General features: G+C 49.3%; 1 protein-coding gene across 1 annotated transcript in view; it reads right to left on the reverse strand.

The window, feature by feature from the left end:
• Positions 1-362: 362 nt before the first annotated feature.
• The window catches only part of si:dkey-22o22.2 (neural-cadherin), a 389,498-nt gene continuing 363,263 nt past the window's right edge, over positions 363-26,597 (reverse strand). Inside the window, exons 29-33 of the mRNA XM_038808999.1 lie at positions 25,183-25,447; positions 23,104-23,284; positions 21,905-22,158; positions 13,307-13,461; positions 363-1,863 (exon numbers count right to left, since the gene is read on the reverse strand). Coding sequence (XP_038664927.1) covers positions 1,447-1,863; positions 13,307-13,461; positions 21,905-22,158; positions 23,104-23,284; positions 25,183-25,447 — 1,272 coding nt within the window. The 3' untranslated portion in view covers positions 363-1,446. The remainder of the gene's footprint in view (positions 1,864-13,306; positions 13,462-21,904; positions 22,159-23,103; positions 23,285-25,182; positions 25,448-26,597) is intronic.

Raw genomic sequence — 26,597 nt, forward strand, 5'->3', positions numbered from 1 at the left:
AAATACATTTTGTTTCATAAAAATGGTTTTGACTATGAATAAAACATTGTACTTTCAGCACTAACATTACCTACTTTAAAAGAAAACTACCCTTGTTAGCATGGTGACGATGCTCCAATTATTGCCTTCAAGAAAATAATTACAGGGCAGCACGGTGGCCTAGTGGTTAGCACAACCGCCTCACGGCGCTGAGGTCCCAGGTTCGATCCCGGCTCTGGGTCACTATCCGTGTGGAGTTTGCACATTCTCCCCGTGTCTGCGTGGGTTTCGCCCCCACAACCCAAAAATGTGCAGAGTAGGTGGATTGGCCACGCTAAATTGCCCCTTAATTGGAAAAAATAATTGGGTAATCTAAATTAAAAAAAAAAAGAAAGTAATTACAGGCGTCCACATTTGTGTCTCCAGAATTATTCATTCAACACCATGCTTATCACTTAAGCTTATCACGGTAAGGCTTTGCATTCCTGTTAGTAAATCTTAGTAACAGTCTAATAATCAGGTTAGATTTGCCTGTCAGAGCACTGTGCATCAGTTGTAACAAAACAATTATAATACAATAACATTCAGCTCAATACAGAAAACATACATGCACAAAATAAATACCAATTGCAAAAGAAATATTTAAAGTACTATAGTACAAAAATAATTTAACATTTCAAAAAACAAGACATTGCTTATTTGTACTCATGCTGGCTTTTCTGAGGACTGGCAGTCTCAAATGTACAACATCACAATTTGATGGTAGTGAGTTACAGGAAGTATTTGACTGAAAGTCATGGTTGACGGTAAAAATTGTATTTGCATTTCACATAACATACCTACTACTGTTGTGATAATAAGCAGGGCACCAACTAGGGTGATTGTATAAACCTTCATCAGGAAGAAAGGTATAATTTAAAGATCGCAATGAGAACCACCAGATTTCATTATAAATCTTTCTTTTTAAAGGAGTAAAAGACAAGTTCGAATCATTCAAAAAATCAGTTGCCTTGCGAACATTCTTCATTGATTATACAGGATTGAGCATGATCTGGCTACTTTCTCTCATAACCTTTCCTCCAGCAGAGCCAACAAGATAAAATCCATGGTCATTATATACCTTCTTGTTTAATTGTTACTGTCTGGAACCACCAGACCAGTGAAACTGTGAATGCCCCCTTGTAAAACTGAAATGAGTGTGTCCGGAAGCAAAATAATCCTCCACTACTAGCATGACTGGCTGAAGCATCTGAGCACAATAAGTACTGTTGTTTCAAAGTCTATTTAAGAATAGGCACAACTTGCAATTTATCTCGCTCTTATATACAGACCTGTAATTTTTTTGGATTTAGATCTCAATCTTTTTGATTACTTGAACAAAAATCTGGAAAGGAGCGCATGATATAACCTTGCCAATGATTTCTCGCTTTAGATTTTCAAACAGTAATTGTAGACAGTATTTCTGCTTTACACACCACTGTCCAGTTTCTGGGCACAGAATTCCTTCAACTTGTCAAACTTTGTGCCCCAGTCTCTGAGGTAGTCATAATTCAAGTCTTCGTCCACATTGGACGTGTTCACAGAGCTGAGGCTTCCTGCCAGTGACCCTCGACCTTCGAAGCAGTAAACATGCACAGTGTCCTCAGGAATTGCTCTCAGGTCATTGTCTGCATCCCAAATAATGCGGGCCACATAGGTTTTGAAGTCCAAGGTATTGGATTGCATAGTTTCAGAAAAGATCACGTTTGGGTGAGTTTGCAGGTTGGGTGACTTCTCTTGTTGTGAATCAGGAGATGCCTTTACCAGTGGGGCAGTCGTTGTTGATGAAGACTGGGATAGGCTTGCATGCAGTGGTTTCTTCAATTCACTGATGTCGTAGCCGTTCTAAAAAAAAAGTAGAAAATAATCTATTTATTCCATCATGTTTGTGATACTGATACTGGCAAAATATAGAAGCTGTTTTGCATCAGGTAGAACATTTCAATCTGCTGTGTCACAAAAGACCCACAATTAAATCCTTTTAGACGCATGTGTGAAAGGTCAGGATTGGAATCCTAACTCTTTTTTTTGTGAAAACAATTAATCTGCAATGGTGCCTCATACGAGTATATATTTCTTCTTTTGATAAAATTAAGGATTGCAGTACCTACCATATTATCTTGCATCCACTTTCTCAAATAAACTCACATAGGACCACTCATATTATTGTGACAAATTACTTTATACAGTACTACCAAAGCCAACATAATTTATTTCAGTAAATCTATCAACTTGGTAAGTGTTGGACCTCTGGTGGTGACATGTAGGAGGAGGTCGTACGTAAGGTAGCTCCTGCTAAAGTCCTTGGTTTCTGGTTCTTTTCACCTGGTTCCCAGGTGGAATTGGTGGACAAATTTGTCCCATTTGAGAGTCTTTTGGGTGAGGATGTCGAAAGGCGCAAACAAGAATATTGGAAAGAAAGGTGTGAGCAGTAGCCCTTCTGAGGAATTCAGCAAGGTGCGGAGTACCGCTGGATAGAAGATGGCGAAGGCAGGCTCGGGTGGGCCCGCACCTGCTAAAGTGGACAAGCTGACAGAGGTAATGGCTGTCGAATTTGAAAGACAAATCGGCAAGCATTTCGAGAGCCAGGGGAGAGAAAGGATGGAGACCCTCAAAAATCTGATGGATAATGCATTGGAACTGATAAAGGAGGCTTTGGGGAAGACTTCGGAGGCAGTGCGAGAGCATGGTGAGGTTTTGAAGGGGGTGGAGGAGACACTGTTGCGACATCGCGATTAGCTGGCCTCGCTGGGTGCCATGCTACAGAGGGTGGAGGACAGGAACACGGGCCTGAGAGCTAAGGTCGAGGACCTGGAGAACACTGTGAGGTGGCAGGACCTCAGGATCGTGGGGGTGGAGAGTCCAAGGCCGACTGACTATTTTGAGTCGATGTTTATGAAGTTGTTGGGGTGGGGGGTGGCGCAATGGTTCGTGGTATGGAACCATTGATTAAAAAGATGTGTGATTTGTTCTATTTCCTTCCTGTGCCCCTTTCCCCTTTTTTCTTGTGTGTACAGAGTTGTTGTTAATTGAAATCGATGTGGTTTGTTTGGGGTTTTTTCTTTTGGTTGTGGTGTTTTCTTTTTTTTTTGGAGGGCATTTGTGGTATAGAGGGTGCGGTGGTATAACTAGGAGGTTTACGGTACCTATCTGCCATTGGTGCAGAGCACTCGCTTCCCATTGGCTCAGGTCGGTCATGTGCCTCTCTGCTGATTGGCTGAGGCTAGTCATGTAACTGCTCACCCATTGGCCGAGAGGCAAGTAGTCCCGCCTACGAGGCGGGGTATAAGAACCCATAGGACCCGGTAGTCGGCCTTTCTCTGTAAGTCGACTGTCGGGCACTCAACTAGTTGATTAAAGCCTGAGATATGGAACTTCTTCACGACTTGAGTCCGACTGATGGTACATCAATTTAATCAACTAGAATTCTGAAATGGAGCTTTGGATCAAACCAGACTGCCTCCGCATGAGCCTGCATGCTACAAACGCGTCAGCAACTTTTAAACATTGGCTGGCGTGGCTTCAACAACTACCTCTCCACCACAGGCAGCCAGCCCACCAAGGAGCAGAAACTCCACATCCTCCACTCGTGCGTGGGCACCGCCGTCTACTCGATAATTGAGGATGAACAAGACTATGACGCGGCCATGGACCTTCTGAAAGGACATTTTCTCAGGCCTGTTCACCAAGTCTATGCACGGCATCTCCTGGCTACAAGGCAGCAGTTCCCTGGTGAATCCCTTGATGAATTTTATCGGGCCCTCGTTGTCTTGGGGAGAAACTGCGCCTGCCCGCAAGTTACTGCGGCAGAACAAACGGAACTGTTAATCCGGGATGCCTTTGTTGCAGGCATGCAACCTTCTGCAATACGCCAGCGACTATTAGAAAAAGACACTTTAAGCCTCGCTGAGGCATGGACCCTCGCATCCTCCCTGGAGGTTGCCGACCGAAACGCCCGCGCATATGCCCCCAGCCGCGCGGCAGCCCCTTGGGCAACGGGCAGATCAAGGGAAATGCCAATTTGGGGAACCATAGCCAGGATTTTCCGAACCCGCACCGGGTTGGAGAACTGCCGGGAGGGGCGCGCGAATCCCGCCACGCCGCTCCGTGCCAGGCCGCCGATTCTTCGACGACCAGAGAATCGGCGGCAATCGTGTCGGTGTAGTCGCCACGGTGCCTGTTAGGGGCCGTTGAAATTGGTCCCCCTGGCGATTCTCCGTCTTCGATGGGCCAAGTGCCCGCCGGCATCATTTACACATGGTCCTACCCGGCTGGACTTCTGCGCTCATCTGCAACAATCATCGGTTTGCGCCGGCGGTGTTGGATGCAAGTTTCTGGGCGTGACAGCAGGTGGGGATAGAATGCTTCAGGGATTTGATTGTGGGAAGGAAGTTTGCAGACCTGGAGCAGCTGGAGGAGACATCCCAGTTACCAAAGGTTCAGATATCTGCAGGTCAGGGACTTTATTAGGAAGGAGGTGCTGTCATATCCAACTCTACCAACCTGGTGCTACAGGATAAGCTTCGGTCAGAGGATAATATTGGGGAGGATAGAATTGCAGACATGTATGGGAAGCTGATAAAGAGGGAGTGTGCTCCCGGGGAGGAGGTCAGGTGCAAGTGGGAGGGGGAGGTGGGGGGGAGGGAGGTGGGGGGGGGGGGGGGGCTGTTGGGGCCTGGAATGTGCAGGGAAGCTCTGTGGAGGGTGGATGTGACCTCGTCTTGTGCCAGGCTAAGTCTTATTCAATTTAAGGTGGTGCATAGAGCCCACTTGATGGTGTCCAGGATGAGTCGGTTCTTTCCGGGGTGGATGATAGGTGTGGGTGGTGTGTAGCGGAGGCTGGCGAACCATGCACATATATGTTTTTGGCATGTCCGAGGTTGAGGGGGCTGTGGAAGGGATTTTCTAATGTAACGTCGAGGATTTGGGGTAGGGTTAGCTCCGATTCAGAGGTGGCGATATTTGGATGTGTCGGAGGATCCAGGAGTAAAGCTGGACAGAGAGGCTGAAGTCTTGGCCTTTGCCTCCCTGATAATCCGGAGACGGATTTTGTTGTGTTGGTGGGACTCGGAGCCGCTGAAGGCAGGGGCATGGGTGAGCAATTTGGCAGAGTTCCTGCTTTGGAAAAACTTAAGTTTGCCACCCGAGGGGTGGAGGAGGGATTCACCTTGAGGTGGTAGCTGTTTATTAATTTCTTTTTTTTAATAAATATTTTTTATTCAGTTTTCATGTTTTATATTGAACAAATTACAAATTGTTAGAGAGAGAGAGAAAAAAAAAAAGAACACGCAAAAATTAACATATATATTTACAGGTAAGCATCTTCGTAATAATAACTGTGGCCTCCCCACTTTAGCCGGAATACATATTTTACATTCCCCAATATGGCCGAGGCACATGTTTATTGGCATTTATTTACAGTTTGGTTTTGGGCCTTAGCTAGCCATCAAACCCCCATAATGAACCCGTCCCGCCCCCCCCCCCCCCCCCCCCCCCCCCCCCCCCCCCCCCGCAACCTTCCCCCGATTCCCATCCATTTTCCCCTGATTCTTGGCCACCCGACTATTCTTCCTCTTGTTCGTTGGCCACAAACAGGTCCCGGAACAATTGCATGAATGGCTCCCACGTTCTGTGGAAGCCGTCGTCTGACCCTCGGATGGCGAATTTGATTTTCTCCATTTGGAGAGATTCCGAGAGGTCGGACAGCCAGTCTGCAGCTCTGGGCGGTGCTGCTGCCCGCCAGCCAAACAAGATTCTACGGCAGGCGATCAGGGAGGCAAAGGCAAGGGCGTCCGCCCTCCTCCCCAGGAATAGATCTGGCTGGTCTGAAACCCCGAAGACCGCCACTATCGGGCATGGCTCCACCCTCACCCCCACCACTTTGGACATAGCCTCGAAGAAGGTTGTCCAGTACTCCACAAGTCTGGGGCAAGACCAGAACATGTGGGCGTGGTTGGCTGGGCCTCTTTGGCACCGTTCGCATCTGTCCTCCACCTCCGGGAAGAACCTGCTCATACGGTTTCTTGTTAAGTGGGCTCTATGTACCACTTTTAGTTGCATCAGGCTGAGCCTTGCACACGTGGAGGTGGAGTTGACCCTATGTAGTGCTTCGCTCCAGAGTCCCCACCCTATCTCCATCCCCAGGTCGTCCTCCCATTTCCTTCTTGTTGCATCCAGTACGGTGTCGTCCCTTTCTACCAGTCGGTCATACAAGTTGCTACAGTTCCCTTTCTCTAGGATACTTGCGTCCAGTAGGTCTTCCAGTAGTGTCTGTCGTGGCAGTTGTGGGTACGTCCTTGTCTCCTTTCGCAGGAAGTTTTTGAGCTGGAGGTACCGCACCTCGTTCCCCCCAGCTAGCCGAAATTTCTCTGTCAGTTCGTCCAGTGTTGCGATCCTGTCGTCCGTGTATAGGTCCCTGACTGTCAGTGTCCCCCCGTCCTGCCTCCACCTTTTGAAGGTGGCGTTAGTCAGTGCTGGTGTGAACCTATGGTTGTTGCAGATGGGAGCCTTGTCCGACATTTTGGTCAGGCCAAATTGCTGCCGCAGTTGGTTCCAGGATTGGAGGGTGGCTGTCACCACTGGGCTGCTGGAGTGGTTTTTGGGTGGGGATGGGATTGCTGCCATGGCGAGGGCCCAGAGGGAGGTCCTCATGCAGGAGACCTCCTCCGCATGCACCCACTCGGCTTCTGGCTCCTGGATCCATCCCCTTACTCGCTCGGCTGTTGCCGCCCAGTGGTAGAATTGTAGGCTTGGGAGGGCTAGCCCCCCCCTGGATTTTGTTTTTTGTAGGACCTTCTTTGGGATCCTAGCATTTTTACCCCCCCATATGAACGCCATGATAAGTTTGTCCAGCGCTTTGAAAAAGGCCTTGGGGATGTAGATCGGAATGGATCTAAACAGGAAGAGGAACCTGGGCAATACGTTCATTTTGATCGTCTGGACTCTCCCCACGAGGGAGAGTGGGAGTGTGTTCCATCTTTGCAGGTCCTTTTTTACTTCCTCCGTCAGGCTGGTGAGGTTCCATTTGTGGATCCCTTTCCAGTCATGGGCTATTTGTATCCCCAGGTAGTGGAATTTATGTCGGGCTTGTTTGAACGGCAGCCCCCTTAGTGTTGCCCCCCCCCCCCCCCCCCCCCCCTTGCTGGTGTACTGGAAAGATCTCGCTTTTGCTCATGTTGAGTTTGTAGCCCGAGAAGGCTCCAAACTCTTTCAGGAGCGCGATGATTCCGCCCATGCTGCTTTGTGGGTCCGAGATGTAGAGGAGCAGATCATCTGCATAGAGTAAGACTCTGTGCTCTCTGCCTCCCCTTCGGATCCCCCTCCAATTTTTTGCTGCCCTGAGCGCGATTGCTAGCGGTTCGATTGCTAGTGCGAACAACAGCGGGGACAGTGGGCATCCTTGTCTGGTGCCCCTGTGCAGCTGGAAGTATTGGGAGTTGGTATTGTTGGTCCGTACACTCGCCATGGGGGCGTTGTATAGGAGCTTTACCCAAGCGGTGAACCCTGTACCAAGCCCGAACTGCTCCAGTACCTCTATGAGGTATTTCCATTCGACTCTGTCGAAGGCCTTTTCTGCGTCCAGGGAGACGATCACCTCTTGTGTTCTCTCCCCGGAGGGGGTCATTATCACGTTCAGCAGGCGCCTGATGTTCGAGGTGACCTGTCTACCTTTGACGAAGCCCGACTGGTCCTCTGTGACCACCTCAGGTATCCTTTTGGCTAGGATTTTGGCCAGTATTTTGGCGTCTGCGTTCAGCAGAGATATGGGTCTGTATGACCCACATTCCGTTGGGTCTTTGTCTTTCTTAGGTATCAGCGAGATTGAGGCCTGTGCTAACATGGGTGGCAGTGTGCCCCGAGCTAGCGAGTCTGTGAACATTTCCCGCAGGTGCGGGGCCAGCGCTGTCGCAAATTTTTTGTAGAAGTCCGCCGGGAATCCGTCCGGTCCCGGCGCCTTCCCCGTCTGCATGGAGCTAATGCTCTCCATGATCTCTCCCAGTTCTAGTGGGGCTTCCAGGTCCCGTTTTCTGCCTCTCCCACGACTGGAATGTCCAGTCCATCAAGGAACCGGTTCATCCCAGCCTTCCCCGTGTGTTGTTCCTCGTGTCTTAATAAAGCTCGCAGTCTCAAGTGTGGAGAAGATGCTTTATTGTGGGTTCGTTCAGTTTCCAGAGCTCGACCTAGAACTACCTTCCAGTGCTAACTACCAGCTTTGCTTGCTGTGTGTGTCCTGCTTACCAGCCCCCCTGCTGTGAAGAGTGTGTCCTCACTTCCTGTCCTGATCTATTTATATGGCTCTCCCGTGCTCCCTCTAGTGGTCGCTCAGTTGTGTTGCATCTGGTTAACTTGTGATCACCACATCCCCCTTTTTCTCTTAACATATTTTCTGAACATCGTTAAAGAAAATTGTACATCCTGTCCCAGTGTATTTATAGCTCTCCCGCTCGTGTTTGCTCTGTTGTTTTTGTATCTGGTCAATCTACGATCACCACATCCCCCTCTTTCTCATTACATAGTTTCTGTACATCATTAAGGAAAATTATACAAAACAGTAACTTATGATATGCGTATCTATACAAGTGATGATGCTATTGCCTTGGTTGACAAAGCCAATGTATTTATATGTCCAAACTTAATAAACACATTTATGAGTCCAAACTTGATGAATTTGTTCAGAGCTTTTTTTTTTTTCTTTTTGTTGTTGATGACGTGGTGATATTGATATTGCAAGTCCGCTGTGAATGTTGTTGGTGTTCCTTGTTATCTTAAGTACCCAATGCGTCATCCCGAGGTGTTTGCATGGTCACATCACTGATGTTGACTGGCATGGACTTTTTTTTTGTGCTTGTGGTGTTGATTTATTGTCTCATCCGCCTTGGATGCTGGTGTGCTTGCTTGTTCTGGAGCAGACGTGAGTTTGTGCGATTCGTTGTCATCCCATGACATGTTTGTAGTCTTGTTATCGTTTTGCAGTGTGCTGTGGCATCGTCCATCATGTGCCAAGTAGTGCCATTGTGTACAAGTCGTTGTTTCATTGCTGTTGTTTCTGTCGTTCCTGTTTTTGTTGTTTCCGTTGCCGTACTTGTCGCTGTTTTTGTCGTTTCCGTCTTTGTTGTTGTCGCTATCTTTGCTCCTGACTTTGTTGTGTTTGTTGCCATTCTTGTTGTTTCTGCCTCTGTCGTTGTCGCTATCTTTGTGCCTGACGTTGTTTGTCTTGTTGCGCTTCATGTTGCTTTTATTCTTGCTGTTGTCGTTCTCGTTTCTGCTGTGCTTCTTGCTATTGTTGTTGGTCTTGTCGCGCTTCATGTTGCTTTTCTTCTTGCTGTTGTCATAGAACATAGAACATAGAACAGTACAGCACAGAACAGGCCCTTCAGCCCTCAATGTTGTGCCGAACAATGATCACCCTACTTAAACCCACGTAACCCGTAGACCCATAACCCAACAATCCCCCCATTAACCTTACACTACGGGCAATTTAGCATGGCCAATCCACCTAACCCGCACATCTTTGGACTGTGGGAGGAAACCGGAGCACCCGGAGGAAACCCACGCACACACGGGGAGGACGTGCAGACTCCACACAGACAGTGACCCAGCCGGGAATCGAACCTGGGACCCTGGAGCTGTGAAGCATTGATGCTAACCACCATGCTACCGTGAGGCCCCATTTCGTTCTCGTTTCTGCTGTGCTTCTTGCTATTGTTGTTGGTCTTGTCGCGCTTCATGTTGTTTTTGTTCTTGCTGTGTTTCTTTTGACTTTTGTTTTTCTTGTTATACTCTATGAGTGTCCCGAGTGGATAATTTGAGTCATTGAGCATTCCGTCTCGCGAGTGGTGCGAATGATCTGATGTTGCATCGGTGCAGGTGACATCAATCAGTTGTGGAGAATTGGATTCCGCATCTTTGCTTTCTTGGTGCTCGTCTTCTCGCGAGTGGTGCGAATGATCTGATGTTGCATCGGTGCAGGTGACATCAATCAGTTGTGGAGAATTGGATTCCGCATCTTTGCTTTCTTGGTGCTCGTCTTCCGGAGTCAAAGTCTTCTTGATTACATTTGACGCGGTGTCTGTGGACTCTCGGCGCTCCTCTTCTGGAGTCCAAATCTGCATGATTTCAGTTGACGTGGTTTCTCTAGACTCTTGGTGCTCCGCTTCTGGAGTTAAAATCTGCATGGTTTCTTCTTGTTTGGTGTCTCTGGACTCCAGGTGCTCCTCTTCTGGAGTCAAAATCTGCATGTTCTCTTTCGGCATCGTCTCTCTGGACTGTTGGGTGGCCCGACTCTGTGCTTCTGTACAGACAAGCTGAGAACTGTCAGTCTCACTGTGATCCTGTACGTTGAGTGTGATCACCTTGTCACTGTCTTCGCATGCAGTGGGCAGAGGTGCATTGTCTTCTTCTTGTTCCTGTGAGCGTGTTGGACTTTCATAGTCCGCTCTTTCTTCTTGTTCCTGTGAGCGTGTTGGACTTTCATAGTCCGCTCTTTCTTCTTGTTCCTGTGAGCTTGGTAGACTTTCATAGTCTGCTTGCGGTTGCTCAGGTACAGCGGGTTTACCTTCATGGTCTTGTTCATGCTTGGTGTCCGCCCGGGAGTGTTTGCTTGCATCCCTGTTGGCGTCTTTCATCACTCGCACTGTGGAGCCTGTCATCGCTCGCTCCGTGGAGTCTTCCTGTGCTCTCTGTGTGGCGTCGTCTTCGTCTTGGGTATTGCTGTCATCCAATGTATCGACGAGCTGCCATGGCACCATGGTGTTGGATTCATCCACCATGAGTAGAGTCGTGTTGAGCTTTGCAACGGTGTCGCTGATGCTGTGATCAGCATGTCCAAATAACTCCTCCATGTCTGAGTAGTATTCTTTGAAACCCATTTCATCTTTGTTGGCTTCTTCTACCACGAGTTGATTCGTGTTGAACTTTGCGACCGTGTCGCTGATGCTGTGATAAGCATATCCGACTGACTCAGCTGTGTCTGAGTAGTATTCTCCGAAAACCAAATCATCCTGGTTGGATTCTTCTACCACGAGTTGATTCGTGTTGAACTTTGCGACCGTGTCGCTGATGCTGTGATAAGCATATCCGACTGACTCAGCCATGTCTGAGTAGTATTCTTTGAAAACCAAATCATCTTGGTTGGATTCATCTACCACGAGTTGGTTCGTGTTGTGCTTTGCGACCGTGTCGCTGATGCTGTGATAAGCATATCCGACTGACTCAGCTATGTCTGAGTAGTATTCTTCGAAAACCAAAGCATTTTGGTTGGATTCATCTACCACGAGTTGGTTCGTGTTGTACTTTGCGACCGTGTCGCTGATGCTGTGATAAGCATATCTGACTGACCCAGTCAGGTCTGAGAGGTAATCGTCGAAAAACAAATCATCTTTTGTTGTTTCGGAATTCTTTTTGTTCGCTTCACTGTGTGTGGTGAAGGCAGCTTTTTCCAAGGTTTTGTGCAAGTTGTTTTTCACTGTTGGTTTAAGTTCAGGCGTTTTTCTGTGTTCTGAGGCAAGAAAATTTGGTTTTACCACTTTAAGTGTCTTGTTTTCAATTTTCGGGCATTTCCCTTTTAAGTGGGCGTGGTCAGGATTCTCAGACGTCATGACGTCACGCATAGGAACGACTTGCACATGCGCAAATCGGCTTTCTTTCCTTGTGCGGTTCGGTGTCCATTGCGCATGCGCATGACGGTCCACGACGAAGACTTTTTTTGACTGCGCATGCGCGGCTTGCGCATGTGCATAACGATCGGCGCCGCGATCTTTTGTAAACTGCGCATGCGCGACTTCCGGTTCCGGCGCATGCGCGACTTCCGGTTCCGGCGCATGCGCAACTTCCGGTTCCGGCGCATGCGCAGACGCGATTTGTAGTTCTTTGCTTACCAGAGACTGCAAAATGTGCTCCGACGCCATTTTATCGCGGATTTCAGCGTTTTTTCTTTCTAAAAGTTGTAAGTTACCTTTTCTTACCGATCTGGACTGGATTTCAGCGTTTTGGCTTTGTGAAAAATTCATGTTATTTCTTCTTTTTGATCTGTACTGTGCATTCGCGATTTCCTGATCTTTTTGTGATTTTTTAAGTCTTGCATCACTCAGTCTCTGTGCAGTTTGGACTCTGAGCATGCCTTGCTGTTCAAATTTCTCACAGTACTCTTCAAATTTGTTTAGTAACGTTTGTAAGCTGTTCCTGTCTTCACCTTTTGAGTGTTTAAGTCCATTATACACTTTCCTATTGACAGGCCCTTCGATGAGAATTGCTATTTTAATTTTGTCTGAGGCTTCTGCAACATCATTAGCTATGAGATAAAAATCGAACATTTGTTTAAACCTTTTCCAGACATTTCTTACATTACCAGTCGTGTCCAGCTGAGGTGGGTATCCATGCCACATCCTCGAATTAGCGATGTCTTCCCCAGTCAAATGTCCAGTAGGAGATTTCCATGCCATTTTGTGCTTTCTGTATCTGCAGCTGAGTTGTCCTGTAGTAAGCGTCTGAAATCACTGCTGGTACCATGTGTTGTTCCTCATGTCTTAATAAAGCTCGTAGTCTCAAGTGTGGAGAAGATGCTTTATTGTGAGTTTGTTCAGTTTCCAGAGCTCGACCTAGAACTACCTTCCAGTGCTAACTACCAGCTTTGCTTGCTGTGTGTGTCCTGCTTACCAGCCCCCCTGCTGTGAAGAGTGTGTCCTCACTTCCTGTCCTGATCTATTTATATGGCTCTCCCGTGCTCCCTCTAGTGGTCGCTCAGTTGTGTTGCATCTGGTTAACTTGTGATCACCACACCCCGTTGGGGGCTCTGAGGTGTACAGCTCTTGGTAGAAGGCCTTGAAGGTTTTGTTAATCCTCTCTGGTTCTGTTTCCCACGTGCCTCTGGTACCCCTGATTTGCGCAATTTCTCTGTGGCTGCCTGCTTTCTCAGCTGGTGTGCCAACAGGCGGCTGGCTTTGTCTCCGTGTTCGTACATTTATTAATTTGAGGGATATTGAATCATCAGCAGGTGGGGGGGTTGTTGTTTTTTCTTTAGTTTTGAGGGGTGGGGGGGAGGGGGGGGGGGAGGGGGGGGGGGGGAGTTGGAAAAGGAGGTCGGTGCCAGGGTGGCAGCGAGTTGAGTGGGGGTGGTTGGTTGGGGAGGGACAGGAAGGGTGGGGCTTGTTACCTGTTGCCGCGGTTGGCTTTTGTATTTTTGTGATTATGTATATATTTGAAACACCTTGACTAAAATGATTTTTTAAAAATGCAGGCCATACATTTAATGCTATAGTTTTCAGAAGGAAGGTGAGAGAACCTTGCGTACCTGGTCTTCTTCTCCACCTCCTTCTTCATCATAATTTAGGATGTTTTCCCGTACATCCTCCCAGCTCTCATGCTCGACAGGTATGTGGTAAACTCCTCCTTTCTGAAACTTGGTTTTTCCACACAGGCCCCATATACTGAAGGCAATCACCAGAACTGAAACATCAAAGATAAACAGGACTTCAGTCGCCAGCAATAACCTGGAGTTTAAGCTCATAAAATTTGTTATATGGTGGTCAATGATATTCAATTCCTTGGTAAAAACAATCACAGCAATTTAGATTATCCAATTAATATATCTTAACATTGGCACTAACCCCTAGAAAATAATTGGGTAAGTGGTGATGTTAAAATAATGCCGGTTGCAAAATCCAAGCTAGTGTCTGTTAGACCATATCATAGCAACTATTTCCTCAATAGATGGAGACAGATACAACCTGTCTATAGTAAAGCAAGCAGACGCCAGCTTTGAGTTGGATACTTTAATTTTGTGGAGGGTGGGTAGGTGCTTCCTGACATTTTTTGTAACAGAAACTAAACAGTGCAAAGACAAATTCATACTCTGTTTGTAGGGGAGGTCTCTTTAATTGCGGGAAAAGGTGAAATGGAAAGTCAATGTATGAAGGTGACTTTGTCCAATATAAATACTTAGTTTGCATACAATGTTACACTGAAGTTTCCTTTATGTACATTGAAGAAACACAATGCAAAGTAAGCTGGGCAGCAAGAATAGAGAACACACCAATGCACCAACTTATTTTATTTGGACAGGACAGTGGGTCTAGTTTTGGATTGTATTAACTGTGAGTCAGCACAGACATAATCTGTGGGTGTGTCTACACCACATGGACTGCAGTGGTTCAACAGGGCAGTTCACCGCCAGCTTCTCAAAGGCAATTTGGGGTGAGCAATAATTCTTGGCCTTGCCAACGATGCTCACATTCCTCAAACAAGTAAAAAAGATGGGCTGAATGGCCTCCCTCTGTGCTGTAAGTATCAATAATTCGAACACATTGATGGCCTTCACTAGTAGGAAACCCAACCTCTTTAGGATTGCTGTTGTAATGCAAAAGAAGAAAATTCTTAATTTTCGTTCATCCTCACGGCTGGTTGCAAAGTAGCATCAGCAAGTGTTTGAGAGTAGGTCAGTTGCCTGCCTTTTCAACCAAAGATTACAGAACAAGTGAGTTATTGTGGTAAGGTACTATAGACCAGCCATATAAATACTGTGGCTACAGAAGCCTGTCAGACACTGGGGGCTGGATTCTCCACACCGGTGTCAAAACTCCTGAAAATCCTGGAAAAAAGGGATATGTGCAGGCGGCGAGCAGGGACCTGGAGTAAATCACGCAGATTTTGCTGCAGATACGGGCCCCGCACTTCCATGGTGGACTCGGACCGTGGAGTCAGACCCAAGAAAGAGACTCCCCGATTGGTGCGCGCGACCCTCAAACCCCGCACAATCATTACCCGGCCGCCTAAAAGGTCCCCCCTGACCTCCGATCCACCCGCCCCCCAACCAGGACGGCCATGGACTGAGTCCGCAGCCGCCACGGAAGCATCCCAACCGGCAATAGCACGTTAGTTCCACGCAGTCGGGAACTCGGACGGTCGGGGGCAGAGAATGTCGGAGCGTGCCTCTGGCAATGGCCCCCAACGGCGCGGCATACTACCCGGTGACACCGCTTTTTGGTGCCCGGAGAATCGCCGAACTGCCGCTGGGCCTGATTTCGGCGTCAAACTGGATTCTACGCCCCGACGCTGACTGTGATTTCGGCGTCGGGGTGCGGAGAATCCAGCCCTGGGAATTCGGGGGTGAGTAACTCACCTCCCGACGCCTCAAGAGTTGCCCACCATCCTCAAATCAGGAGTGTGATTTTAACACTGGCACTAACCCGTGCAAAATTATCCAGTTAATAGTAGTAGGACATTTGCTGTTTGTAATATATATAAATGATCTGGAGGGAATGCAACTGGTTTGATTAGTAAGTTTGCGGTCAACATAAAAGGTTGGTGGAATTGCGGATAACGATGAGGACCATCAGAGGATACAGCAGGATATAAATGTGGTGAACCACTGTCGCACCTCTATCAGAGGATGTATGGTAGGACCTGTACTACAGGTTCACCGCTAGTCCCTCCCTGCCTGCCCTGCCTAGGCGGAGTATAAATATGTGTGTCCTCCATGCGGCAGCCATTTCGCCAGCTGCTGTGGGAGGCCACACATCTTAGTGCAAAAAAGCCTCAGTTGTACCCAGCAAGTATTTGTGCAATTGATTGTGCATCAATAGATTGGTTGGAGACTTGGGCGGAGAGATGGCAGATGGAGTTTAATCCGGACAAATGTGAGGTAATGCATTTTGGAAGGGCTAATACAGATGGGAAATGTACAGTAAATAAACAAAGAACAAAGAACAAAGAAAATTACAGCACAGGGACAGGCCCTTCGGCCCTCCCAGCCTGTGCCAATCCAGATCCTTTATCTAAACCTGGATCTACTTCCCTCTGTTCCCCGCCCGTTCATATATCTGTTTAAAGAACAAAAAAATTACAGAACCCTTAAGAGTATTGACAGGCAGAGGGATCTGGGTATACAGGTACACATGTCACTGAAAGTGGAACGTAGGTGGAGAAGGTAGTCAAGAAGGCATATGGCATGCTTGCCTTCATCGGCCGGGGCACTGAGTATAAAAATTGGCAAGTCATGTTGCAGGTTTAGATAGGCCGCACTTGGAATATAGTGTTCAATTCTGGTCTCCACACTACCAGAAGTATGTGGAGGCTTTGGAGAGGGTACAGAAAAGATTTACCAGGCAGTTGCCTGGTATGGAAGGCATTAACGATGAGGAGCGGTTGGAGAAACTTGGTTTGTTCTCACTGGAACAATGGAGGTTGAGGGGCGACCTGATAGAAGTCTACAAGATTATGAGGGGCATGGACAGAATGGATAGTGAAAAGCTTTTTCCTTGGGTGGAAGAGTCAATTACTAGGGTGCATAGGTTTCAGGTGCGAGGGGTGAGGTTTAAAGGAAATGTATGAGGCAAGTGTTTTACCAGAGAGTGGTGGGAGCCTAGAACTCGCTGCCAGGGGAGATATAGGGCGGGTTTCTCCCGCAATCGGCGGGGTGGCCCGACGCCGGCGCCAAGTACGGCGCGAACCTCTCCGGCATCGGGCCACCCGGAACATCAGGAAACCGCCGACCCGGAAGGGGCTATCAGCAGCCTGAAACCGACATGGCTGCACCCTCCCATGCAGGCTGCATTGACAGGATGGGGTGTGAACCTCTGCTAACATACACGCAACCGCTGGTCCGCAAGTATATGTCCGCCTAACACTGTTGCCCTTTATCTCTGTCACCCCCAAACCCCCCCCCCCCCCCCCCCCCCACCACAGGAGAAGCGCGCTCATAACAGCCGGGAGCGTGAGAGGACCGGAGGGGGTCCACCTGAATTGCGCCCCCTCACCGTTCATGAAGAGAGGGCCCGAGACCTTGCAGGCAGACCCGAGGACCTGGAGGTTGCGGATGCAGAGGTCGGGGGCGCAGCACCAAGTGAGACCCCCCACTGCCTGTCCCCCTTCCCCCATCCCCCCCTTCCCCCATCCCACCCATTCCCCCATCCCCTCTTCCCCCATCCCTTCTGCGTGTCTAACCATGCATGCTGTATTGTGTATTGCAGGACCAAACATCAACCCACCCGTCCCTGCGGATGCCGACCACCCCCAGGACGTACCAGGGCGCCCACAAGACAGGGACTGACCCGGGCCGTCAGGCACACGACGCCCCCACCCAGTGCTGGGGCGCCCACGAGACAGGGATAGACCCGGAGCGTCAGGTGTACGCTGCCCCCATCTAGTGCCAGTGCGGCTACAATGGAGGGCCACACCCAGCGATGGGGAGGGCAGCCACACCAACCGGCTCCCGTCCCAGTCGACCCAGGACACTGACACCCAGGATACTGACACACAAGACACCCACACACAGGACACCCACACACAGGACACCCACATACAGGACACCCACATACAGGACACCAACACACATGGGATGGATGGACAGGAAACACCACCCCAGGGGATGCCGGACTTCAGGACGGATGAGATGCACCACGACATTACGTCACTGCTATCTCCTACACCCTCGCAGAGACTCTCACCTCAGTTGGGCACTTTAGCGATGAGGTTTCTGATACACTAACTGGTGCGCACAACACAGCCGTCCCAGTACAGCAGGTGGAGGTTGGAGCAGCCGAGGGGCCGGACAGTCGGAGGGCAGCCCGGCCCCAGCAACCATCTGCCGTCCAGACGGGCCCCGGGTTCCTGGAGTTCCCACACCCACCCATAGACCCGATGCAGTCACGGACCCAGGGACGATTGAAGGGGGTGACGGCCGACTTGCAGCATCTGCAGACGCAGGTGGAGTCCACCCGCATCCAGGAGCAGAGAGTGGTGCACAGTCATGCGTACCACCCAGGCCGAAAGTGGAGGCAATGGGTGCGACGGTGTCAGACATGGGGAGCAGTATGCAAGGCCTTGGACTTTCCGTGCAGGTGGTGTCTGTGGCCCAGGACATGGCTGCTCTCTCACAGGCAGCCATGAGCCAGAGCCAGCTGCAGATCGCAGAGGCGCTCAACGCCGTGGCCCAGTCTCAGCAGGCCCTGGCCCAGTCTCAACAGGCCATGGCCCAGTCTCAGCAGGCCCTGGCCCAGACTCAGCAGGCCATGGCCCAGTCTCAGCAGGCCCTGGCCCAGACTCAGCAGGCCCTGGCCCAGTCTCAACAGGCCATGGCCCAGTCTCAGCAGGCCCTGGCCCAGTCTCAGCAGGCCCTGGCCCAGTCTCAGCAGGCCATGGCCCAGTCTCAACAGGCCATGGCCCAGTCTCAACAGGCCATGGCCCAGTCTCAACAGGCCATGGCCCAGTCTCAGCAGGCCCTGGCCCAGTCTCAGCAGGCCATGGCCCAGTCTCAGCAGGCCCTGGCCCAGTCTCAGCAGGCCATGGCCCAGTCTCAGCAGGCCCTGGCCCAGTCTCAGCAGGCCATGGCCCAGTCTCAGCAGGCCCTGGCCCAGTCTCAGCAGGCCATGGCCCAGTCTCAGCAGGCCATGGCCCCGTCTCAGCAGGCCCTGGCCCAGTCTCAACAGGCCTTCGCTGAGGGCATCGGCACCATTGCCCAAGTGCTGGCCTGCATCGCCCAGACACAGACCAGGGATGGCCAACTCCCTGAGCTCCATGGCTGCAAACTTGCAGATCCTTGTTGATACCAGGGCGGGCCTCAAGGTGCTGGATCCGTTCGCACCCCTGACCCATGGAGAGGCCCGGGGGGCCATCAGGCATCCCGAGGGAGGAGGAGGTACCGGGACTGTCCTGGAACACCGCGACACCTTGGACTCCCCCCCCCCCCTTCCGTCCCAGGCGCATCTGGTGGGCAACGGGCAGGACAGGCTGGGAGCACGCCATCCCAGTCACCTGAGCCGCAGCCTGGCCCATCCAGGCCGGGCCGCCCCAGGAAACAACCGCCAAAGGGATCCCTAGTCACAGGACAGGAATCACTGGAGTCTGCCTCCAGTTCTGCTGTACCATCTGGGGATCCACCTAGACGTAGTCATAGGGCCCTTAAGGCTAAAATATTAGACACTGAATAAGTTGGCACGGGTGCAGGGCATAGATTAGTTATAGGGGCTAGGGCAGGTGTATGAACTGTTTGTCATTGAAATCACTTCCACACCTACAGAAGCCGCCTCTGTGCTCTGTCCGATGCGTGCGGGGGTGGGGTGTGAGGTGAGCGCCAGTGTGTGTGTGAGGGGTGATACGCGTCGAGCTCAGGTGAGTGTGCCCCCCCCGCACCCCCCTCCCCGGGCCTCTCTTGCCATCCCCTCGGGCAGACGACGGGACCATGCAGTGTCAATGCCGCATGCAGGGACGGTCCAGGTGGAGGGTGTTACTGTAGCCATGAGTCAGACATTGTCTAACCATGTAGAGCCCGGAGCTCATCGCAGAGTGGTTTGTCATCATCCACCATGACATACAATAGACACACTTCCACTGGCGACTGTGTGAGCCTTGCCCGTTGTGCCGCAGGTGGATGTGCAATGGAGGGGTGGTGTGCATGCGGTGGGGTGCGGGTGGTTGGTGTTGGGTGGGTGGGGTGAGGGTGGTTGTGGTGGGTGGGGTGAGGGTGGTAGGCTGGTGCCGTGGTGTGCAGTCTGTGCCCATACTCGGCGATTCCCACACCCCCCCTAGTCTGAACCGTGCGGCTATCAACCGGTCCCGTGCCCGCTGGCCCGGCGCTAACGGTGGGCGGCCTCCTGTCTGTCCTGACCATTGCTCCCATCCTCCTCATCTGGGGAGGCCTGCCCTTCATCGTGTTGCTCCTCCCCCTCCCTCTCCACTGCCTCCAGCACATCGCCCCTCTGCTGGGCTATGTTGTGCAGGACGCAGCAGACCACAACAATATGGCCGACCCTCTCCGACGGGTACTGGAGGGCCCCTGCAGAGTGGTCCAGGCACCTGAAGCGCATCTTCAGCAGCCCAAAGAACCTCTCAATCACACCCCTGGTCGCTGCATGGGCATCGCTGTAGCGGGTCTCCGCATCGGTATGTGGCCTCCGTATAGGCGTCATCAGCCACGACCGCAATGGGTAACCCTTGTCGCCCAGCAGCCAGCCCTTCAGTCGCGCGGGCGATTTGGCCAATACGAATGCGTCATGTACACTGCCCGGACGTGCAGGATCATCATGCACCGGTCGCAGACCACCTGAATGTTCATGGAGCAGGTCCCCTTCCTGTTTGTGAACACAGCCCTGTTATCCGCTGGTGGCCGCATGTCGACATGCATCCCATCGATTGCCCCCTGGACCATGGGCATCCTGGTCACGGCAGCAAAGCCTGCTGCCTGGGCATCCTGGTGGGCGCGGTCCACAGAGAACTGGATGTAGCGGTCCGCAATGGCATACAGGGCGTCGGTCACTGCACGGATGCACCTGTGCACCGATGACTGGGAGATGCCGGACAGGTCCCCACTCGGTGACTGGAACAACCCCGTGGCATAGAAGTTCAGGGCCACCGTAACCTTGACAGCCACCGGGAGAGATGTCCTTCCCCAGTCCCACGCGCTACCAGGTGTGCCATCAGGTGGCAGATATGGGCGACGGTTTCCCGGCTCATCCTGAGTCTCCTCCTGCATGCCCGATCCGTGAGGTCCTGGTACGACGAGCAGTGCCGGTACACACGGGGCCTCATCCGGCGCCTCCGTCGCCGTGGGACCACCACCCACCACGTCCTCCTCCTCCTCCTCTTCTGTCGTGCTATGCATGCACTCAAACACACATGATATACAGACAAGCAGCTAATGGACACAAAGAACAGGACATGACCAATAAGCAGACAGCCCCGGGGCCCATTGCGTCGCGCCGATTCTCGCCATTCTGTGAGGCAAGTGGCGCAATTCCCATCGGCGCGAATATGGAGAATATGGCGGCCGGTGTCGGAGCTGCGGGGCGGGATTCCCGCCGCCCCCCCGGGGATTCTCCAACCTGGTGGAGGGTCGAAGAATCCTGCCATGGAAGCAGATACGATAGTGACTTTTAAGGGGCATCTTGGCAAATACATGAATAGGACGGGAATAGAGGGATATAGCCCCCGGAAGGGTAGGGGGTTTTAGTACAGACGAGTAGCATAGTCGGTGCAGGCTTGGAGGGCCCAAGGGCCTGTTCCTGTGCTGTAATTTTCTTTTTTCTTAAAATAATGCGAGTTGCAAAATCTAGACTAGTGTCTATTAGACCATATCAAAGTAACTATTCCACCAACAGATGGAGACAGATCCAACCTCTCCATAATTAACAGATACCAGCTTTCACTTACCTGGACGAGTGCAGCTCTAACAACACTCAGGAAGCTTGACACCGTCCAGGATAAAGCAGCCCGCTTGATTGGCAACGCATCCACCACCTTAAACATTCACTCCCTCCACTACCAAAGCACAGTGGCAGCTGTGTGCACTATCTACACAATGCACCAAGAAGGACAAGGGCAGCAGATGCATGGGAATATCATAACCTGCAACTTCCCCTCCAAGTCACTCACATGCTGACTTGAAACTAGATCGTTGTTCCTTCACTGTGGCTACACCACATGGACTGCAGCAATTGAAGAAGGCGGCCCATCACCACCTTCTCCAGTGCAATTGGTGATGGGCAATAAATGCTGGCCCAGCCTGCAATGCCGACATCATGTGGAAAAAAAATTGATTTCCCACTTACATTTGCTCAGAAGTTAGCATTTTATTGCCTCAGGGACCTTTCTGTACAAAATGGCAGTACTGGGGCAGCAAATCATAACACAGCCATAAGTGGGAAAACATGTGGGGTGGTTGTGCCAAATTACTTGTCCTTATTGCGTATAGCACAGGGAAATCAGAGATGGGTGAAAGACCTATGCTGAGACACTTCAAGGAACAGAAATTAATCTGGCTCTAGAAAATTTAACACAAAAAGAGAGAGCAGACAGACAAATAATTGGTGCATATTGGGAAGTGTCATAGGCAAAGTTGCTAAACGAGATGGCTCAGGTTAGAGCAGGAGCAAGCTGGTAATACATTATGAGTTACCTAATAAGAGGAGGATGCACATGCTGATGGCCATGATGGAGTTGATGTTCAGTCCTGCTGTAATTGCTGAAGTCACCATGCTGATCTCACACTGCTGTCCTTTGTAACCTTCTACGCAATGGCAGGCAAACACATCCAGTGTTTGTGCAACACACGTGCCCCCATTGCGACACACCCACGCTCCACATGGTGACATTGCACAGTGCTCAAGGCCTGTTTGATTATTAATCACTGACATCTGACCAGTTGGACACCTGTGTTGGAACACAAACAAGAACGTCAACCCGTCAGAGGAGCATTAAATTTACATTTTTCCTCCCATTTTCTTCCACTTCTCCCTCAAAGCTATCCTGGGAATGCTGCTTTTGGGCTAAATGCGAGAAAGCAATTCTACCTCCAAATTTCATGTCTTATGGGGTCTCAATTTGGCATCTTTGGCAAGTACAAAATCAGAATTTTGCCAGCTGGGAAACTGTGACCGTAGCTTGTCATTATTTATGTTGCCATACCAACAGTATTTGCAGTACCTTTTCTAGGTGTATTATATGATTAATACATTGAGCATTGTAGGTGTAATACATATGAAAGCATCAAAAATTATTAGAGTACAATCACAACATTAGTATATTTTTCGAACAGTCAGTTACTGGGCAATGTACAATATTAGAGCTAAACAAATAAATATTTGACTGGATTTTAGACAGTGCAAATCCAGATCCATATACTGACATTCTCTGTTCACTGCACATAAATGCTAGTAGCGCTGCCAACCCTCCAGGATTGACCTGGAATTTACAGGAATTGAACATTAATCTCCAGAGTGTTGCTGTGAGCAAGCTCTGGAGAAAAATCTTCGGGGCATGAAAGAAATTGCGGTTATTGACATTTTTTAGATACCCGTGTTGATTAACTGTAAAAACATTGCAGATGGGGAAGAAAGATTGACTATCAAAATGGGACCACAAAGAGTTTGGTCAGTTTTCAATTGGTGTGGGAAGGCAGTGCAGCGTGAGGATGGGCATGTTGTCTCACTAATGTCAGACCATGGGGCCAGAGCAGCTGGAGTGAAACCTCCAGGCAAAATCCAACCACAGTGATTAATTAACTAGTGATTAATTGCATGACATGTTTCATTATGCGATGCATTCTGACTCTTGCAGAATATTATTAATATTTATGAAGTTTTTGTGATACTGTACCTGCATTCATGTTTTCTCCATAGATCGATACAATAAAATGGGATAGAACAGGGCCTGCTACTACAAGCACCTGAGTGGCAGCCAGTTGTTATACCCTTTCGGCCCAGGGTAGCCGTTAACATTGTATTCTTTCCATCCATTGGTAAAAGATGACCATTTAATCGAACATCACGCATGCAGCCTAAATTCAAGAAGACACAACTGTTTAACTCTCAATCTTTTTTTCTCAGTCAGCACTGACTGAAAACATTTCAAAATCAATTGCTTTAAAACTTTAGCACCCTGGGTTCCAATTGCCTTCTTGCTCCAATCAGCTCCTTTTTAACCTATATTGATTCACCTCCTTGTTAAATAATGGGAAAGTTGCTGGAGCTTTGTAAAATAAGAGAAATTTGTGACAGATATTGGAAGTTCAGTACTGCAGAACACCTAGAGGAGTAAAGAAAGAGCATTAAAAAGGAGAATAGGAAAATGAAGAGAGGGCATGAAAAATATTTGCAAGTAAAATCAAGGCAAACCTGAAAATGTTCAATGTATACATAAAGAACAAAAGAATAACAAAGGAACAAGTAGGGTCAATTAGAGACCAAAATATATAACTTGTGTATGATGTTTGAAGATGTGGGATGGTTCTCAATGAATACTTTGTTTCACAAAAGAGGAAGATTGATACATAATAGTTAGGAAGGAGGAGTGTGAAATATTGGATAGACAGTGTAAGAAAATACAGCTTGGCAATGTAGCAATGCTCACATTGTTTAAAAAGAGAGAAAGGGACATCCTGCGTAATTACAGGCTGGTCAGCCTAATATGTCAGTGGGTAAATTATTGGAAAAGATTAGAATCATAAAATCCCTACAATGCAGAAAGAGGCCATTCAGCCCATCAAGTCTGCACTGACCCTCTGAAAAAGCACTCTACGTAGGCCCACTCTCCTGCTTTGGAGGACAAAAGCTGTAGGCCACAGGAAGATATCAATGGACTTGTCAGGTGGGCAGATATGCGGCAAATGGGATTCAGTCTGGGGAAGTGTGAGGTAATACATCTGGGGAGAGAATACAAATGGGATAATACGGAGAAGCATAGAGGAACTGACAGACCTGGAATTTGGATTTGTTTATTTATTTGAGGTACAGTGAGAAGTATTTTTCTGTGAGCAGCCCAAACAGATCAATAAGTACACGAAAATAAAAAGAAAAGAAAATGGATGTCCTCTGATTCCAGAAGGTAGCAGGACAGGTAAATCAGGTGGTGAAGAAACTATATGGGATACTTTCCTTTGTCGGACAAGGCATCGAATATCTGAGCTGAGACATTATGCTAAAACTGTACAAACACTAGTTAGGTCACAGCTAGACTACTGCTCGTGTATTTGGCCACCACATTACAGGAAGGAAGTGATCCTTCCTGGGGTGGGTTTAGCACAGTGGGCTAAACAGCTGGTTTATAATGCCGAACAAGGCAGCAGCACGGGTTCAATTCCCCAACCGGCTTCCCCGAACAGGCGCCGGAATGTGGCGACTAGGGGCTTTTCACAGTAACTTCATTGAAACCTACTTGTGACAATAAGCGATTATTATTATTATTTCACTAGAGAGGGGTCAGATGAGATTTATTAGGATGTTGCCTGGATTGGAGATTGAAGGGGTTGTTTGCCTTGGACAGAAGAGGTTAAGAGGAGATGTTACTGAGGCGTATAAAATTGTGAGTGAATGGGAAGGATATATTTCCCGGAGCAGAGAGGTTAGTACCCGGATGGGATAGGTGTAAAGTAATTGGCCAAAGGACTATAGGCAAGCTGAGTAGAATCCAGAGGTGATGGGGCTCTGAAACCCGCTGTCTGGAAGGGTGGTAGAAGCAGAAGCATTCATCACATTTCTAAAAGCACCAAGGTTATGGCCAAGGATGGGATTATGTTGGATAGCTCTTCTTTGCTGACACAAATACAATGACTGCCTTCTGTGCTGTAAATTTCTGTGATTCTATACGTGGAGTTTCCTGCAGCTGTATCCATCGTTTTGTTCACCACAACAGATTTTAAATACTTAGCTATGATCCAGTGTTGTGTTATTATCATACCTTGGAAAGCACTGAGTGGATGCTCAGGAAGACTTTTACCGAGCACCAGACTTGAAGGATCGATTGGTATTTCCCTGTGGGTGCCAAGAGAGGATGTCACCTCATGTGCTCCGCCTCCATTGTTGAGGCGCAGTGTAAATTCATTGTCATGGCGATCCATGTTTAGGAGAGACCAATGGCCGTTGTCCATGCGCATTGTTTGCAGTTTAAGTGAATGTTCCCCATCACCAAGGTTGACACGGATCCCGAAAAATCCACCAATGATCTATTTAACAGAAGCAAAGCAAAGCAGAAAGAAAAAAAGTTTTGTAACTCTTAATAACCACACCATCAGTATCCTTGGGGTTACCATTGATCAGAAACTTAACTGGACCGAGACAGTGGTGGTGATGCCGATGGACTAGTAATTCAGAGGCCAAGGTTAATTCCTCCAGAGGCACGAGCTCGAATCTGACCCAGCACATCAGCTGAATTCAATTAATGAAAAATTGGAATTGAAAGCTGGTCTCAAAATGCCCTTTAGAGAAGGAAATCTGCTATCCTTACCCAATATGGCCTACATGTGACTCCACACCTACAGCAATGTGATTGACTCTTAACTACCCTCTGAAATGGCCTTGTCTGTGATACCCAGATCCCGCAAAAGAATAAATTAAAAGATTCTGTGACTATGGGCCGAATTCTCTTGTTTTTGGAGACAAAATGCAGTGTCGGGTGGCTTTGGCAGCATCTTTCCCTGGTCAGAATGGTGGGACCCCGCACAGGGTGCTGCACTTGGAATCTCATTAATTATGGACAGGTGGGTTCTCCTCCAAACCACCTGGCTTGGTGGAAGCTGATTTGTCCGTCCTCCGCAGGCCGGCAAGTTTGAAGGTCCCGTGTCATACCTAAACACCAGGCCAACACTCTCCAGCCCACTTGTCTTTACCATACCGTGCAGGATGGCAGATACCCAGAAGCAAAAGGCAAGTATCCACAAGACGACGGCAGCATCAGCTTTCACCGCCAGAACCCTCGAGGCTCTTATTTGGGGAGTCCAGGCCCACTGGAATGTGCTCTACCCCAAGGACAGCTCAAAGAACCAGGAAGTCAGTACGACTGCCACCCACCCACCAGCGAAGCTCCATCCAGTGCAGGAAACAAATGAATGATCCTATTCCCTCCGCCAGGTTATGTCCTCTCTCAGCTCTCTCCACTATCAAACACTCATCATGGCATCATGTCCTCAAACGGTGATTCTCTTCACAGCACTCACACAGCGGGGGGCACATATCAACACTCATTCCTTCACAACAGCCTCTGTGATGTTCCTCACACTTCATTCTCTGTCCCTTTTGGATAGGGTGCACCACACATAGGATATATTCATTTCACTCAACCTCTGCCCTATCCCCCTGATCACATGTCTTTCTTTT

The sequence above is a fragment of the Scyliorhinus canicula genome, chromosome 10 (genome assembly GCF_902713615.1).
Source record: "Scyliorhinus canicula chromosome 10, sScyCan1.1, whole genome shotgun sequence".
In the NCBI taxonomy this organism is placed as follows: domain Eukaryota; kingdom Metazoa; phylum Chordata; class Chondrichthyes; order Carcharhiniformes; family Scyliorhinidae; genus Scyliorhinus; species Scyliorhinus canicula.